Source organism: Myotis davidii, unplaced genomic scaffold, assembly GCF_000327345.1.
Source record: "Myotis davidii unplaced genomic scaffold, ASM32734v1 scaffold962, whole genome shotgun sequence".
NCBI classification, from domain to species: Eukaryota; Metazoa; Chordata; class Mammalia; order Chiroptera; family Vespertilionidae; genus Myotis; species Myotis davidii.
Window position 1 is genome coordinate 6,551,379 of NW_006295559.1, and position 18,791 is coordinate 6,570,169.

Below are 18,791 nucleotides of genomic sequence, written 5' to 3' on the forward strand. Positions count from 1 at the left end.
CCACTGAGTATGTGGCTAAAAAAATTGGATAGTTTTTAAAGTAGGTGAAAGTTTTTAAAGTGGGTGAGATGGGAAAGGTGGTGGTGTTGCTCTTTTTCTTTAAGGAGGGTGCTTGTGTTTTCACTGTGTTGCCAAACAGGAAGAGTTTATGATCCAACATTTTTAAGAGTTTTGAGTTGGCATGAACTTACATCTCTAACCAGAACGAGTGGAAACTATTCCCTTCGGCATCCTTCAACATTTTCTAATTTTACAAATGAAGGTTTTGAAATATTCCGTCCAAGAATGAAAAGCAAAGAGATGTAGATGATATATTTAGATTCATCTTTCAGACATTGTTTTAACATGAGACCACCCTTTGACATTGTAATAATCACAGACTTTCAGAACTCGAATCTAAACATTTAGTATTTTCTTATTTGCACCTTTTGTCTTTATTAAAACGGCTGCGTAAGAAATGGCAGTTGTCACCCAAAGCTCTTCACTAGTACGCGGGTGTTTGATCAATGTCAGCCTTAATTTTTTGAATTGTTTGCTTAGCAAATACTGTATTTAGTGAACACCTTTTCATCTCCAGCCTCCTGGATGGTATTATCTACCATTTACTGAATATCTCTTATGCATAGACACTGGGGATACAAAGTAGACATGGTCATTTCCCTCCAGAGATTACCAGGTGAGTGTGAGATATATAGAAAGGTAAACATAGGATTGCAATATGAGTAGTAGGAATTATAAAGTACAGGGTTATCAAAAAATATAGGAGAGAGGTTTGTAAGTGCTCAGCTTCATTTTAATTGCATGAAGTGACACAAAAGAAATATAATAGAAAGCCTCTGACCCTCAAAGAACTTTTACTTTAATTTGAGAAACTCAGTGGTTGTGAAATGATCAAATAACTAAAATTATCTGTTATAGAATATAATTACAGGCATATGGAGAAAATTGAAAGGGGAGCAGAGGCTTTAAAGTTAGAAAACCTGGTTTCAAATACTAGTTTAAAAACTCAGCTCTGAATACTTGTTTGCCATTTAGCTAATCGTGGCCAAGTTAACCTGAATCTTTTTTCTTATTTGTAAAAGGGGATTGCAATACATTTTTCTAGGGTTATTTATGAAGATTAAAGACAGCATTAAGGTAAAGTTGGCAGATTGATCACACCTTGTCCCACCAAGGTGACAGTAAAGGAATTTTATAAAAGCATAATCCCCATTGAAAAAACAGAGGGTTTCTATTAATAATGAGGATGATTAGGTTCCTGTACTTGAAGATTATAGTAACAAAGTCTTAGAAATAGAAAGGTGATGGATGACTGATAACTGATTTAATGGATCTAAAAAAGTTGATTCTCAAGCCTGCAATCCAGTTTACACCACAGAATTCCCCAAAGGCTCAGGATTGGGCACAGGTACTTCTAGAAGGGTTTAAGGTAGGGCTAGAAAAAAGATATGATTGAAAATCTGTTGAAGAAACAGAGCCCAGGTTTCCTACTTCACTTTTTGTAGCTGAGCTAATGCTAATGCCTCTTCCCTATCAAAAGAGAAGACTAGAGATTTACTCATTGGAGGGAATAAAATGGAGGATTTCTATTAATTGAAGCAGGTCCTTGTTTACAATACTGAGTGCAATGACTCCCAGCCTTGCTCTTCCACTTAACACCTCCAAACGGACAGCCATAAACAGCTTTCAGGTTGGAAATTGAAAGATTTTTCTCCAGAGAAGCTGATAGAACCAAGAAGAAAGACTAAAAGACAGTAATATTGGGGTTTCTGCTAAATAGCTCAGCCAGATCACCTTATGGTGAAGCCCAAAGTCAACAAGCATTGCCCACATCTTTGCTTTATTAATGTCTGATTCTTAAATATGAGCAGAACAAAGGATGAGAGAAGCTCCTAACATAAAACAAAACAAAACACAACAAAATAACACATCCCCAACATCATCATTATCCGTTGAAAAAAAATCCAGATAATAGAGTAGGAAACTAAAATGATGGAAAATAGAAGAAAGGAAATAAGAATAGAGGACCAGTCCAAGTGGTCCAACTTCCAAATAATAGGAGTTCCAGAAAGATAATCCAGGAAAAACAAACCAAACAAGGAAATCATCAAATTCAAGGAAATTTCCCAGAACTGAAAAACAATTTGATAGTGTCTACTAAGTACTCAGTGGATGAAAATAGATTCATACTAGGGCACATCATAACATTCCAGAAGCTAGAAGACACTGAAGTCATATCTTAGGCATGTTGAGGGAAAATTATTTCCAATTTAAAAAATCTTGTTTCATGGGCTGGAAGTGTATTCAGGCATTAGTGTTCTTAAAGCTGCCCCCATTGATTTAGTTTCATCTGGTAAAACGGAACTGATGGAAAGATTTCTCCTCTTTTAAAAGATTAGCAATGACTGACTTTTGGAGTCTGTTTTCTGTGATGTATGTTTACCTATGTCACTAAGATTGTGTAACCTTTAAAACATCTTTTGTTTCTTTGTTTTAAGCCGCCTGATGGCATTGAAACGAATGGGAATTGTAAGCGACTATGAGGTATAATAAACCTTTCCAAGTTTTTGAAGGTGATTTCAATAAATTAAAATAACTTTTGAGGAAGACTTATTAACCAAGACATATATAATTTTGCATTTTACAGAAAATCCGTACCTTTGCTGTAGCAATAGTAGGTGTTGGTGGAGTTGGTAGTGTGACTGCTGAAATGCTGACAAGATGTGGCATTGGTAAGGTAAAAACATTCTCTTTGCCTATCATGTAGAGAACTACTGACTTCTGGAGTAAATCAGGTATAAATTATAATCATGCTTTACTATAGTTTTATGGCATTTGTATTTATCTTATTGAAAAATTTTATTTATCTAATGGGTTCTTGGCTTTTAGCAAAAATAGGAGCGAAATGAAATGAACATTAATTTCTTAGCAAACATTTAGAGAGTCAGTATAGCATTGTGGTTAGGGTACAGAAGCTACATTGAGAATATTTGAATTCAAATCCCTTTTCCACTAAAAATTAGCTGAGTGGCTTTTGAGCAAATGTCCTAGTTCTTTCTAAAATGAGGATAATAGTATCTACATACTTACCTCATATGGTCATTAAATGAGTTAATATATGGCAACTAGAGTTTCAGAGTTTATTATTACTGCCAAACTGTTAAACCCATCAAATGTAAAACTCACTAGTTCATTCTTTCTTATGTTTTTCATCAGAATATCACTATTTTCATTTTAGTTACTACTCTTTGACTATGACAAGGTGGAACTGGCCAATATGAATAGACTTTTCTTCCAACCTCATCAAGCAGGATTAAGTAAAGTTCAAGCAGCAGAACATACTTTGAGGTAAGAGGAATAGCAATTAAAGACTCTATTTAGTGAAATCTTTGTGTATTTGGTACGAGTTAATCTAATGCATAAATGGACCTGAATTTTTCTCTATAGGAATGCAGGTTTCACTTCTGCAAAGAATTGTCTTACCTCTTGGATCTGGGTTGGCAACCTTTTCCTTTATAGGACTAGATAGTAAATACTTTAGCTTTGAGGGCTGTATGGTCTCTGTTAAAACTGCTCAGCTATGCACTTATAGTGTAATAGCATCTATAGGCAATATAAAAACGAATGAGCATGACTCTGTTCCAATAAAACTTTATTTATGGGCTCTGAAATTAAAATTTTATATATTTTTTACATGTCATGAAATGATTGTTGTTCTTTTGACTTGCTTTCTGCACCCATTTAAAAATGTAAAAGCCATTATTAGCTTGCAGACCTTACAAAAATAGGTGGCAGGTCAATTTTGATGGAAAAGCCATAAGTGGCCGACCCTTGCTCTAGGAATTTTCTTTGTGAGCCCAAAGAAAATTGAATGCACTGAATTGAATAAGGAACAAAGGAGCTCTTTTGTCTGGCTGAAATGTAGCTAACGGGGGGATAAGACTTAATTTTCAGTACACAGGCTGTGGGAACATTTTGTAAGCCTTCTGATAATCTACACATTATAAACCTAGCCTTGAACTTAGTCCTTGATGTGGGACAAAAGAGGTAGAAGAGGACTTAGGATTTTCTTTGAATAGCTTAAATTCCATTTCTCTGATCTCTGTTAAATGATCTTTAGTACTTTTTCCTGCTTTCTCTTACTATTCCTCCCATAATCATTCCTTTTTCCCCTCTTAGGAACATTAATCCTGATGTTCTTTTTGAAGTACACAACTATAACATAACCACAGTAGAAAACTTTCAACATTTCATGGATAGAATAAGGTAAAATTTTACTTATGAATATTTTGCACATGTCCAGCTCAGTTAAACAAGTATTATAGAAAATGTGCAAATGATTAATTTAATGCATTGGTAGAATGAAATATAGTTTTGTTTTTAGGATAGTTAATTTTCGTGTAATTTTTATATACTGGGAGCTCAGTAAAAAGTATATATTGTCCAAAATACAATGGTAACAACAAAAGAAAAACTAACCCCAAACCCCTATTATTATAATAGTATAACAAGGAATCCTCAATTATACATTTTGTGTTCTAGAATATATTTCTGTCTGAAAGTGGTTTTCTGCAGAGACTCTTGTGATACCACTAAAATAATGAATTGTATTCAATTATTACATTTAAATAAAAGTCTGAGAGCTAATAGGTAAATGGTAACTTTTGTAAACAGACTTTATACTTGCATCCTTGTAGGTCTTGTGTAAAAAGTACTATAATATCATTGATGTTATATTCATAATAGTTACTCAATACTCTCTATATACTGGATCTTTAATATTAAATACTTAGTATATTATAATTATACTTAAACATGAAATAGCAAATGTGTGACTGAACAAATAAAGTCTAATTAGAGTATTTTGTGTCCTGATTTTTTTCAAATAACATTTATTTTCTTTGCCTAGTAATGGTGGATTAGAAGATGGAAAACCTGTTGACCTAGTTCTTAGCTGTGTGGATAATTTTGAAGCTCGAATGGCAATAAATACAGTGAGTATTCCTACTGTGTAAAATGTTACACTCATGGATTTATCTATTCTGTATCTTCTATCAGTATATATTTCCCATCCTAAAAATAGTTCTGCATCTAAACCCTTTTATAATGTGTTTTACTTATTTTTAATGTTCCCTTAGCCTATTTTTGAAATGTTTTCTAATGGCTGTGGGACCTGCTTAGCCTTGCTATTGTGGCATAGGTTTCAATATTCTACTCTCTGATGCCAATAGAAGAAACTATAAAATAGCAGATAGTTGTGATGTACTATTTTTAAAATAAATGAATATCTTATAATACTCTTGGTCAGCTTTGGTTTTAACTTCTGCTACTTTATTTTTCAGTAAAGATATAAATATATATAAATTGCCTTTAAACATGGTTTCTGAAAAATAAAACTGAATTCTTTTCTTTAAATTATTGTGTTTTAGCTTTTCAAATGAAGTTTTACATTTTTGTTGCTGAAATAATTTTAGAAAAATGAAGTTTTACATTAATGTAATAAGAAATCCAATAGATTTAATTTAATTAGATATTTATTGACTGCTTACCTGTCAGTTTATTTTATTTATCATTTTTAAAAATTTAAATTCTTTATTGTTGAAAGTATTACATATGTTTCCTTTTCCCCACATTGACCTCTCCCCTAAACAGAGAGTAACAATTGCCAAGGAATTCCATTATTTAAAACTTTAACTTTTTATTCTGAAAATTAATTTTAAAAAATGCATGGTAATCCACTTAAATGCCACTTTTTCATGAAAAAAAATTATGGTACGTTATGTCATGCTCTTTTATGTCCTTTCTTTTATTTTTATCTACTTCTATCAAGGCTTGTAATGAACTTGGACAAACATGGATGGAGTCTGGGGTCAGTGAAAATGCAGTTTCGGGGCACATACAGCTTATAATTCCTGGAGAATCTGCTTGTTTTGCGGTATGTATAATTAACTTTGGGTTATTTTTCACTAAATACAAGAGTTCCTAGGGGCATTGAATATGTATTACAGTTCAAAGAAAAACAGACTTTGAATATGATTAACTGCTACTTGTAACACATACTTTTCCCCTTTCTTTGAAATATATTTTCTTTTATTCTTTTTCATGTAGTGTGCCCCACCACTTGTAGTTGCTGCAAATATTGATGAAAAGACTCTGAAACGAGAGGGCGTTTGTGCAGCCAGTCTTCCTACCACTATGGGCGTGGTTGCTGGGATCTTGGTACAAAATGTGTTAAAGTGAGTGAAGGTTAATTTTTCTGAATAGTCTTGTTTTGATAAAAAAATATATATATTTCATGAAATATTTTAAATATAGGAACTACCACCAAAGTATTTAATTTAGTTTTTAAAATTTAATTTTAAATATATTTTTATTTTGTATACTATGTATATCATATACTTTTTATTTGTATGTAATATACCTTACTAGACATAATTTAAATGGACAGGTATTGCATGTTTTAAAAATTCTTGCAGCCCTGGCCAGTGTGGCTCAGTTGGTTGGGTGTTGTCCTGTGCACCAAGAGGTCACCGATTCCATTCCTGGTCAGGGCACATACCCGTGTTGCAGGCTTGATGGCATGCGGGAGGCAGCCAATCAATGCTTCTCTCTCATCAATGTTTTTTGGTGTTTTTTTTTCCTCTCTCCCCTTTCCTCTTTCTCTCTAAAATCAATAAAAACATATTTTAAAAAGATTATTACAACACACTGGTTGAAAATCATAGACCTCCCTGACTATAACTAAAAAGGACAAAGGTTTCTTTACAGCTAAAATTAATGTCAAAGAGTTTTTGAATCAATTCACACTTAATTAAAAGTACAACTCCTTTAAGTGTTCCTTCTCTCAGGCCATTTTTTGTTACAACTCTAATAAGCTTAGTTATGTTTCCTAAACCTCCAATATAAGAACAAACTGCAACATGCTATAGGGAGGCACTTTGATATCAGAAGTGTCCACTACCAGCAAAGATATTGTATAAAGCATACATAAGAACTCTTAAGGCAACTGTCTAGAGCTATTTCATAGCTTGTGCAAACTAAACAAAACATTTCATAGACTGATATGAAAAGGGGGAAATCATGACTATAAATTACTCTCTTACGTGTCATATTTATAGTATAAGCCCTCTATTGATGGACATTTAGGCTGCTTACTGATTTTAAATTATTAATAATGCTGCAAACAATAGCTTTTCACATATCTTTGTATACTAGATTTTTGTACAGTTTTAATTTTTAGGAGTGGAGTTTCTGGGCTTATGCAAATTTTTTGATATATTACTAAATTTTTCTTTCAAAGGGATTATACATTTCCATCACAGTGTAGGAGTACCTAGTCCACCCACACGTTTGATATAATTTGATATTGTAAAACTCTTTAATCTTGGTGAATCTAATAGGTGAAGAATGGGTATCTCTTTCCATTTTGTTATTTGTGATAACTTGAGCAACTTGTACTTTTATGTGAATTATATGCTCATATTCTTTGCTCAAATTTTTTTTTCCCTTGATGTATATTAAGAACATACATTTACATCCTAGCTGAGTTGTTTATTGTGACATCCTGATACACCAAGGTTGCAGGTTCGAGCCCCTGTCAGGGCACATATAAGAAACAACCAGTGAATGCATAAATATGTGGAACAACAAATCAATGTTTCTTTTTCCCCTCCTCCCTTCCTTTCTCTCTAAAAATCAGTCAATAAATAAAATTTAAAAAACAAGAATCAACCAATGAAACAAAGATTGATGTTTCTCTTTTTCTAAAAACAATAAAAAAGAACATAAATTTGCAAATATTTTTCCTTTTGTTGTTTATCTTATATACATGATTTTCTAAAAAGAATCAGATTGGACCAGCAGGGAGCACAGAAAGCTACGTGGCATACTGGAAATGTTCTATATTTTGCTCTGGTAGTGATTGCATGAGTGAATACTTTTGTAAAATTGTATTGAACTGTACAGTTAAGATTATAAACATTATAGTAAGTTTTATATAAAATATTTTAAATTGGTTAGATTTAGTATCACGTCGCAGGAATTTTTAATATATTCTTCCACATTTTAATCTCTCTAAAATCAGCATGCTTTTTAAAGTTGTTGACATAACCATAGTTTAATTGGCAGCATTTTATCTTTATTAGAGTTTCAAAAAAGAGTTCTATGGTTGATGAAAGAGTTTTCTTTCCTGCTTTCATTCAACAAATATCTTTTATGAGCCAGGCCCTGAAAACAAGATGATAAATTTATCTTCTTTGTTCCTTGTTACAGAATGGGGGGGAAAAGGAGGCCATATGTGATATTTTCAACAATAAAGATTTAATTTTTTAAAAATCTGATTTTTAAAATATTTTTATCCTTTTATTTATTTAAGTCTACTTTGATTTGTTTTTCCAGGTTTCTGTTAAAATTTGGTACTGTTAGTTTTTACCTCGGATACAATGCAATGCAGGATTTTTTTCCTACTATGTCCATGAAGCCAAATCCTCAGTGCGATGACAGAAATTGCAGGAAACAGCAGGAAGAATATAAGGTATATGCCAGTCTGTCAGAATGTGTGAGAACATGTTGCATAGGATAATAGCTTAAAAAAAGAAAAAAAAATTATTTAAATTTGGAATTTAAGATAATTGGATTCTGGGTCCTTAAACTTTTAATTTATTTACCATCCCTCCAAATGAAAATTCTGTTCAAAGTCCTTTTTTGCTTTTGGTAGGATAAAAAGCCTGCCTGAATTATTGATTAATGCTTGGGAGAACTGAGAATGAATAAAAATGCTTTGATACTGTTTGATTTCTACAGGAAAAGGTAGCAGCACTGCCCAAAAAGGAGGTTGTTCAAGAAGAGGAAGAGATAATACATGAAGACAATGAGTGGGGTAGGAGTTCTTTCATAAATGGAAATGGCAGCATATGACTTATCTTTTATGGGAGGGAATCTCATAATTAATGTTATACAAGTTTGAGTTGTTATTGCTTAAGTTCCTTAAAAACTGTAATAAGGTCCAATTTAACTCTACAGGTATTGAGTTGGTATCTGAGGTTTCAGAAGAGGAACTGAAAAATTCTTCAGGTCCAGTTCCTGACTTACCTGAAGGAATTACAGTGGCCTATACAGTTCCCCAAAAGGTACATCTAAAATCCGATTTACCATAAGTAAATAACATGAAAAAAGTGTTTATCTTTCATCTTCATCCTTTATAATGCCAGCACAGTACTTCCTGTATTAGATATTTTACTATAGGCATTAAGATGTCTGAAAGAGATGTATTCAGTGCTAATATGGACATATGCACAGCACAATTTAACTGTTTGAAAACAAGTATAAAATAGTTTTGTTCACTTATTAATGGGTCAAGTCAAATAGATTTTGACTAAATGAAAATATTATATTTCTAAATTAGTTGTTTTAGCCACAATACCATTTAAAAGTACCACTTTAGTAGATATCTCAGGAAAATTGAAATTACTGCCTTGTGAATCAAAAGACAGGTGTGGAAAGTAAAGGACTTTGTCTCTCCTAAAACTTAGAAGGTATATGTACTAAAGAAAGTTTACTTTGTAAACTTGTTGAACATGGTTAAAGCTTACTGATTATATATTTCTAAGCACCAAGAATTTAGGTTATTTTTTCACTTTGTTTCCCTCATTTGTTGATAGCAAGAAGATTCTGTTCCTGATGTAACAGTGGAAGATTCTGGTGAAAGCTTGGAAGATCTCATGGCCAAGATGAAGAATATGTAGATAATGGACTGGACTATATTTTATTTTCTGTGTTTAAACCTATTCCTTTGCAATTAAAAAAAGTCAATTTTAAAACTGACAAAACTTAGGGCAACATCAATTGATGTGTATTCTTTGCTAAATTGTTACACTTTTGAAAATACTGTTACTGTTGCTTGTTGTTACCTCACCCTTAACTAAATCAATAACTCTCCTAAAACTCATGTTTCATTCTAGTAAAAAAATTTCAAAGGATTATTTTAGGCAGTTATAAGTTTTATTGAAAACTTAGCCATTGAAATGTTTTGGCCTTTTGTGAGGGATGGAAGAAAGGACCAATTTGATGCTGTACACATTCCTTTTCTTTCCAGTAATCCTTTGTGGGCAGGGGCAATAAAGCAGTATGTGGTCCTGAAATACCAGGGAAAAGAGCAAGAGGTACAACCTGCTGATTTGAGCTAGCAGGCCAAGTACTCATTGTTTTGGAATTGTTCTCTACAAGAAAACTGCCCACTACTACTAACTTGGCCAGCAATGAATTTAAAATAGTTAACCTATAAAATAATAACATTCTCTGAAATGTTTCCTGATTACAAATTGAAATGTAGTCAGTGGAAAAGTTGTAAACTTGTGGGTTATATATTCAAAATCAGGCCACTAAAAGGAAGTTTTTTTCATGGGTAGACAGATAAAGGTACTTTGAGGAAGTACAAATTATATTTCTGCATTGACCAAGGAAATCATTGCATCTGTGGACATATACCTGGAACCACTGTACTTTATTGAGGAGTAATGGATAAATTTAGGCTAAGATTAGATTATACCCATGATATGGGTTACCTTATATTTTATTTCACTTAAATGTGATTCCCCAGGTAATTAAATGTTGGAAAGGGTTTATCCTGGATAGGGCATTAACGAGGCCTAAAGTGCCTCTGAAATGATTGATAATATTTATTTACTGGAAGAGTATCATTTTCCCAGTTCATGACCTCTAAATCATAAATTGATAAAACTGTTTTTTCCTAGAGTTGTATATAAATAATGAAGGCTTAGAGAGCCTTGGTTGAAATAAAATTCCAGTGGTTTGGAGACCAGTATAAAAACATGCATGTGTAACCATTATTTGAGCAAGTGCCCATATAACGTCATGAAGGAGGAAGACAGAAGCCAAGGTAAGATCTGTAGGCTATTATTGCTAATCTCCTATTCTGATTATTATTATTTTTCTTTGAAGATAGGAATGTCTAAACTGTATTTGTAGGCTGACAATGTTAGTAAAAATTAAAAAGTGCATTTCCTACTTGTAAAATAAAGTTCTAAAAACTTATTTCAGAAAGGCCCACAGATCAAAAATATGTTCAATATATTAGTTTTGTGATTTTAGGACTATATTGTGATTCTTATGTTTAAAATAATGGCAGGAAGGCAGAGGGATAGTTTTTCTAGCCTTGAAACTTAAGTTGCTTTTCTAGGTCATTTGTTATATTTTAAAAATTTAATGTATTCCTCTATAAAATAACTAACTTTTCTAGTTACTAGAGATGTTTGAATTTCAAAAAAAAAAGAAAAAATTAAAAAATCCAGTCTTCTTAAATCCCATTCCTTTTTTAACCTCCTGGTATTGATTCTGGTCAAGGGCACATGCCTGGGTTGCGGACTCAATGCCCAGTGTGAGGCGTGCAGGAGGCAGCCTTCCAAAGAATTTCTCATATCATTAATGTTTCTATCTCTCTCCCTCTCCCTTCCTCTCTGAAATTAAAAAATATATATATTTTAAAAAAATAGTTACTGGATTATTTTACCAGAAAAAAGAAATCTGGTAACAGGTATCTTTTGCAACCTAGAGTGCTCTCTTGACAATCTGATTGCCATGAAAACTTGTATGTAGGCAGCTGATTATTAATCCTTACTGAATTTCACACTACTAAATAAACCCACGGTGCTTGACAAGATTAACACTATTGTTTCTAATGTGAAAGAGAAACACACTCCCAAAATTGCCGTAGCACAAAGGCTCTAAATTCTAGTAAAACAAACCATATGTTCAACCTTAATCCCTTCCCTCATTGTTAATGAGAATTTGTGATAGTACTCAAAAGTTTTATAGTTAAGAAAATATGTACTATGGGTTTCTTCATATAAAAATACTCCCTGAATACCTACAAACACCCTGATCAACACAGGTAACCATTTAAGAGTATTTATTTTTAATTTTATTGTTTAAAGTATTACAAATAGTAGTACATATGTCTCCTTTTTTTCCCTATTGACCTCCCCCCCGCCTCTCCTACCCCCTGACACATGCCCTCACACCGCCCCCTCCCACCAGTGTCTTGCATCTATTGGTTATACTTATATGCATGCATACAAGTCCTTCGGTTGATCTCATTTAAGAGTATTTATTAACGAAGCTTTGACCTCTCCCAAATTGCATTTTTAAATTCCTTTCTATAAAGTTTTATTAATAAAATTAATTATAACTAACATAATTTGGATCCTAGCAATTCAGTTTTATAACTATGAGTTGTTGAAAGCTACCTTTTTCATCATGAAGGTGTATATGAAAGTGAACATAATATTCCAATTTGAGAACCTCAAATACACATAAAGAAATGTCTGTCCCAGCTATTTTTTTCTTCATAAGTAGGCATTCCATATTAAAACATTTGAGCTGGTAGTACAATTAAGTAGTATGATCAAAATAGTTTTAAAAATTATATTTAAACTTAAACTTTTTGAAATAGACATTGCCCCCCAGATATAATTAGTGAATTTTTACCATAATAACTTTACCATAACATTAACTTGAAGAATATGAAAAGTTTCCATTTTCTCTCATTTTCAAGTCCAAATTTTGTTACTGCTACTAAATGGATATTACTCTTTTGCTAGTTTTGCCTTTTTTCAAGGTTCTTCTAGTACATTGATCTCAAATTATTTTCTAAAGCAGTTTTAGCATTTAAACTTAATATATTACTTGTATTAATTTACTATTATCACCAAATAATCAAATTTTAAACTCTTAAGTAGCTTAATTATAAAATCAATGTTTGGTATATTTGTAAATTAAATTACTTGTGCCTTTCATAGCTGGCAAACTCAGAAAGATGTTTTATGGTCATATTTGTTCCCCCCCATCCCCTTTGAATGTCTCTCAAAAGCAGGGGAAGAAGGCTGTTTGCTTTATAAGACCCTACCTAATTTCTTTTCAGTCACCACTGTAGTGCCTTAGAGTTAGACCATTGCTTTTCAAATTTATGCGCATCTGAATCATCCAAGGATCTAGCTAAATTGATTCTGATTTAGTAGGTCTGGGGAGAATCTCAAGAGTGAATTTTTAGCAAGCTTCCAGATGGTGGGTTCATGGACCACCCTGTGAGTACCCAGGCCTTAAAGTCACCAAAAGCCTAGACAGTCACCAAAGCTTAAGTGGAGCAAACTACTCGGCAAGTAGTGACAACACGCAGTCCTTTTGGTAATGTACTTCTTAGTTACATAACCCTCTTGTATTGAGTAGAAAAGGGGAAACTTAAAATTGCACTTTTATTTTAAAACAGTAGAGTATGGTTATGTCTTTTACCAAGTATTAAAATTGAAGATTTTATTATATATAAATACATAGATGGTACAAAATAATATCCAAAATGTGGCAATATTTACAAAAGCTATAAAAAATATTTAATTTTCAGTATAAAAGGCAGACTAATTTGAGTTGGAGATAAATGAAGAGACAGATTTGGGTAATTTAAGAAAAAAGAAGAGAATGTCACGTCCATATATTGGGTAAGGCCAAAGAATGCCAACAAGCTTGATTTGTTGCATTAATGACTTCAGATTATGCAGATATATACTACCCAGACAAATAATATACAATGTACAGAGCACAGAAAGCAGAGGACTTGGCCCAATCTGCTCAAGGAAACGGTAGAATTTGAAGAAAAAAAAAGTAACAGAGATTCTTGTTACTAGTCATTTTACAGAAGGCAATTCATACTTTTCATAAACATTATCCCTTTATTCCTTGAAATTTTTCTTTGAGGTAGAGAATTGGGCCAGACTACTGCTGAAAAGGAACATAAGGAATGGTGAGGTAAAGTACTTATGAGAGATGAAAAGAATCTTGCAGTTCTTGAACTCCCTGCATAACTGCTCTGCCAGCTCTTGTTGAACAGAGACCAATTTATTCTTCATGGCATCTTAGGATTCTAGCGTCTGCAGCCCTGGATCCCACACAACTGGGAAGTTAATTCTTTTAACTAAAACGGACATAATCATGACTCAACTTCAATGTAGCCCAATACAATTTAATACAAATACCACTTAAATCAGACAAAGTAAAAATAAAATTTCTTAAAAACATTTTTAGTAAGTTTTAAATTCTAATGTCCCAAATGTTTTTTCATTATTTTCTTCTAATATGCATTTGCAGTGAATTGTGATTGCTCCTTCTACCTTTGTCCTTGATGAAGGAAAACATTAGGAGAATGGGTTGTTTTTACACTAAATGTATCTCCACTCGATGAGTGTCGGGAAGGAGCTTTCCCACCCAAAAGTGACGTTTCTGCTTCTTTTATTTCCATCGCTCTTTTGTACAGTTCAGCAGCTTTTTCAAAATCCCCTTCTTCATAGCTTTGAGAGAAAATAAAAACCTCTTAAAATCAGAATATAACCTTCTAACAATTCTAAATGACCTCATAGGATACCCTCCTCCAAAAAACCCCACAAAAAAAAGTGAATAATCACTCATTTCCCCTCCAGTGTGTTTATTTACTAAAACAGACCAGAAAAAGTAGAACACCCAAACTCTTTTCCTTTCTGTTTGTACTGCTAAGGGACATTTCAGTACCTCATGGACACCATTAGGACTGTGTTGTGAAGGATGCAGTGAAATTGCTAAGGGAAATTAGATATTCTATGTCCTGAGTTGAATACACACAGAGCAGAAGTCAACATGTACTTCATGGTAAATGAGCTCTGAGGACAGCAAATTGCTCATATTATTGCAGACCCAGCTGGTTGTACATGTAAACCATCCTTCACTATTTGCCATGATAAACTCTTCTGTAAAATACATTGTGTAGCCTTCGTTTCACTTCTAGATACTACTGTATCTCTGAAGGAAATCAACCAGAAACAACCCACCTCCAAGAAAAAGCATTCAGCAGTAAGGATCTTTTTGTTGTTCCATGATGAGTCAAATTAAAAGATGTTCTAAAAGGTAGTTAAGATGTATGAGGAAAGTAAAAAAATTCTTACCTGAGCACAGCTAAATTTTTTAAAGTTTCTCCAACTCGAGGATGCATCCGACCCAGGCTGTCTTCGTAAATCTTTAATGCTCTTTCATACAGTGGCAAGGCTTCAATGTGTTTTTTCTTATTAAAAAAATTAACACTCATTTGGATACTCTGGGTTTATGAAATTACTATTAATGTATTCTAGATTAAGCTGACAAGTTGAATAAGCACTTTTTAAATGTTAATATCCTCCTAAAACGTGGATAAACAGATTAATTTATAAGTAATCATCATAGGAGAAACAGTAAAATAGAAAATCAGAAACTGGCTTTAGACTTGGGTTGGTAACCATTGACCTTAATCCAATTATATAAACACAAACTATGTGTTTCTTTATCGCCCAGTTGGTACCATACGTGTTTCTCACCCATCACAGGCAAATGTTGAAGCTTAAAGATATATTAGATAGAGAGATGTAGGGAGTCTCCAGAATTTAAAAACAGCCTATACAATGAACTAAACAGTCAGTGCTTTACACTAAGAGGGGTGTGACTTCAATAATTTCTCAAGTACTAAAGAAAGCATTAGTAGATAAATAACCTTCAACTTCCTCTAATTAATTTTACTGTGCCACATCTAATTCATGTTTACCTATATCATGCCTAAACACTTCATTTTTAAAGAGTTAAAGTGTGGGAACTTACCATTTGGCTGTAGAGAACAGCTAAGTTCACCAAGGCAGTAGCTACACTAGGGTGCTTTGGGCCAAAAGATTTCTGCCGGATTTCAACAGCCAGCTCGTACAAAGGTACAGCTTTGTCAAGTTTCCCCTAAAACACAAAAGTGAAATCTAACAAGAATATTAAAGCAATAAATATTACCTGATTAGAACTTTTCCACAAACTTTTGTATCAAAAAGTAATTTTTGAGAAAAAAATTCAGAAGCATTACCTCCCAGTTTAATGGTTAAGTTTTTAGATAGCTAAACTCTAGTACAGTGGTTCTCAACCTTCCTAATGCCGTGACCCTTTAATACAGTTCCTCATGTTGTGACCCCCAACCATAAAATTATTTTCGTTGCTACTTCATAACTGTAATTTTGCTACTGTTATGAATCGTAATGTAAATATCTGATATGCAGGATGTATTTTCATTGTTACAAATTAAACATAATTAAAGCATAGTGATTAATCACAAAAACAATATGTAATTATATATGTGTTTTCTGATGGTCTTAGGTGACTCCTGTGAAAGGGTCGTTCTACCCCCAGGTTGAGAACCGCTGCTCTAGTAGAATATGTAAGTAAAGTTATACTGAATATAAAACATTTTGTTTGATAATTCAGAAAGCTCTTTAGGATCACCCATTATTACTCACTGTTTCTGGTAAAGTAAAAACCTTACAATTAAAGTACAGGGTAGGACAAAAGTAGGTTTATAGTTGTTTATATGGAAAGTAATACAATTAACAATTATTTATGTAAACTTTTTGCCCCACCCTATATATGTTTGCTACTATACATAATTTGGAGATGACGTCAAAATAAAAACTCATTTTCCACCAAATCCTTTTCTGATTTTTCCAATTATTTCTTTTTTACTTGTTGGGGAGAAATAACAACAACTTCGTGCCTGAATGACCAGTAAAGCGTCCTGTAAAATGTAGAGAAGGCCTGCCGCTGTTCTGTTATTGCCACTAAAGGAATGAGGCCCAGAAATCAGGATTTTAAAAAGATTCCCAAGTGATTCTAATGTGCAGCCAAGGTTGAGAAACACTGCGCTAAATGAAAGCAAACTCCTCTGGCACTTTTTGGAGAAAAGCTATAAAAGTTCCAAACATTACTCTGGCTAGAACCCTATGGCAAAGAATGGTGTTTAGTTCATTACTTTTAACTGTAGACAAAGAAAAAAGTGAAATTAAAATGCTCATTTTATCAATTACAAAAACTCTTCCTTTAGCCATGACAATTGGGTGATTTATGCTTATGATAGCTTAACACAGCAAACAATACAGGTGAATTTCAGAACTTCTGAAATGTAATATGAGAATAAGTTTAATTAGAATGCTGATGAATGCATTTGTATTTAGAATGTATTTTAACAAAACCAAACCAGCGCTTTAATTTATTCAGTCTGAAATAATATTTTTAAATGTACTACTCAGCTATTTGTTATAAAACTATATCATTATGATTTAAAAGCTCATAGAAAATAATCTATCCAGCCCTGGCCAGTGTGGCTAAGTTGGTTGGGCATCGTCTCGAGCATCAAAAGGTTGCCAGTTTGATTCCTCTCAAGGCACATGCCCAGATTGCAGGCTTGATCTTGGGTAGGAGTGCAGGAAGCAGCCAATTGATGTTCATCACATTGATGTTTCTCTCCCTCTCCCTTCCTCTCTTTAAAAATCAATGAAAAGTCATTAAAAAAATCTATCAGAAGGCAAATGATGTTGCTGATGGCAATTATGGTTTAATAGCTATAGTATTATAAAACACATGCAAGCACTCCAGGGATTACTTACCATTTTCTTATACAAGATTGCGAGATGCTTCACTGTGTAAGCCAAAGAAGGGTGATCAGGAGCTAGCGCTCGTCTCCGAATGTCTAAAGCTCTTTCATAAAGTTCTTCCGCCTTTTCATACTGTTTCATTTCATTGCATAGAGCCGCCAGGTTATTCAAAGACTGGGCACAGTCAGGGTGATCTGGTCCCAGAACGCGCTCCCTCATTTCTAAGGAACGTTTCAGGAACTGGTCAGCTGTTCTATGAGCAAAACCCCACAATGGTTTAAACAGCTTATTCTCTAGAAATCAGAATCCCTAGTCCTGGTTAGTTGGAGAACTGAAGCACTTTTATTCTTAAATCCAAGAGAGTTAAAATGAAGGATTCAGCTCGAAATCCTTCCTCCCTCTTTCTCAGCCCTCTTCCCTTCCTGCTCTTTTCCAAAAATGAAAATGCTTTCCTGATATGTGAAAAAGCCTGAAACATCTTATTTCTCCACTTCACTTCTCCAAAAAGATGAACCCGTAAATATTTTCCAAAACAAACTTTTTATACCTTTAAAATAATTAGATCTGCCCTACCTGGTTTTGCTCAGTGGATAGAGCATCAACCTGCAGACTGAAGGGTCCCGGGTTCAATCCCATCCAAGGGCATATGCCTGGGTTGTGGGCTTGATCCCCAATAGGGGATGTGTGGGAGGCAACCAATCAATGATTCTCTCTTATCATTGATGTTTCTATCTCCCTTCCTCTCTGAAATCAATAATCAATATATATATTTAGACCTAACTCAAACAAAAGATTTTGATATTCACTCTTTATCCCTTTGGGGTTAGTACTTAATAATTTTTAATATAAGAACTTTTTGTGAAGTAAACTAAATATTTGTTACATTTTCTTGATGTCCAAATTATCAAATTTGTTATATATTTCTGACATCTAAAGAAGCCTCAAAACCCTTTTTTTTCAGAAAGTATAAATTTATCATTTTGTCTTTTATGTCCATTTAAACTGAAGAAGAAAACTAGCACCCATCTATATTCTTTTCTTTATTCTCCTTTAGTCTATGAAGTCTCATGTATGATAGCCACACAAACTCACTTTTCATAAACATATAGAAAATACTAGGGAAGCTACAGAATAACTTTTTAGTTACTGAAGAAACCATGTGAAAGAAAACAGCAGAAAAAATGCCATGGTCTTTGTTAAGTGTGGCTATGTTCATAACATATACATGAAATCTGGCATGATTGCTATTGATGTATTCTAGCTTGACTTGATAGAAATATAAAACACCTTTGCACCTAAGAGAAAAATGGATACTTGTTTTCA

At 33.3% G+C, this 18,791-nt stretch overlaps 2 protein-coding genes across 3 annotated transcripts in view; one reads left to right on the forward strand and one right to left on the reverse strand.

The window, feature by feature from the left end:
- The first annotated feature begins 42 nt into the window (after positions 1-42).
- On the forward strand, positions 43-10,830 carry UBA5 (ubiquitin like modifier activating enzyme 5). Of its 2 annotated transcripts, XM_006770203.2 has the most exons (12): positions 43-676; positions 2,499-2,544; positions 2,648-2,737; positions 3,239-3,348; positions 4,180-4,266; positions 4,910-4,994; positions 5,831-5,935; positions 6,109-6,236; positions 8,398-8,533; positions 8,803-8,878; positions 9,022-9,128; positions 9,660-10,830. In XM_006770203.2, exons 2-12 carry the CDS (start codon positions 2,506-2,508, stop codon positions 9,741-9,743), a joined length of 1,047 nt encoding a protein of 348 aa, XP_006770266.1. In that variant the 5' UTR covers positions 43-676; positions 2,499-2,505; the 3' UTR covers positions 9,744-10,830. The 2 variants fall into 2 exon arrangements, with proteins under 2 accessions (XP_006770266.1, XP_015423603.1); XM_015568117.1 differs by lacking the exons at positions 43-676; positions 2,499-2,544 and having other exon boundaries at positions 2,724-2,795.
- A 2,025-nt stretch (positions 10,831-12,855) lies between these two features.
- The window catches only part of NPHP3 (nephronophthisis 3 (adolescent)), a 35,590-nt gene continuing 29,654 nt past the window's right edge, over positions 12,856-18,791 (reverse strand). The window contains exons 23-26 of the mRNA XM_015568071.1: positions 17,481-17,761; positions 15,664-15,789; positions 14,982-15,097; positions 12,856-14,354 (exon numbers count right to left, since the gene is read on the reverse strand). Coding sequence (XP_015423557.1) covers positions 14,174-14,354; positions 14,982-15,097; positions 15,664-15,789; positions 17,481-17,761 — 704 coding nt within the window. The 3' untranslated portion in view covers positions 12,856-14,173. The remainder of the gene's footprint in view (positions 14,355-14,981; positions 15,098-15,663; positions 15,790-17,480; positions 17,762-18,791) is intronic.

What these genes read in the sequence shown, in the direction of transcription:
- UBA5 (XM_006770203.2), top strand. Translation starts at nt 2,506, where the DNA reads ATGGCATTGAAACGAATGGGAATTGTAAGCGACTATGAG. An exon ending in CTCGAATGGCAATAAATACA is followed by an intron (nt 4,995 to 5,830) that starts GTGAGTATTCCT and finishes ACTTCTATCAAG; the next exon opens with GCTTGTAATGAACTTGGACA. An exon ending in CCTATACAGTTCCCCAAAAG is followed by an intron (nt 9,129 to 9,659) that starts GTACATCTAAAA and finishes ATTTGTTGATAG; the next exon opens with CAAGAAGATTCTGTTCCTGA.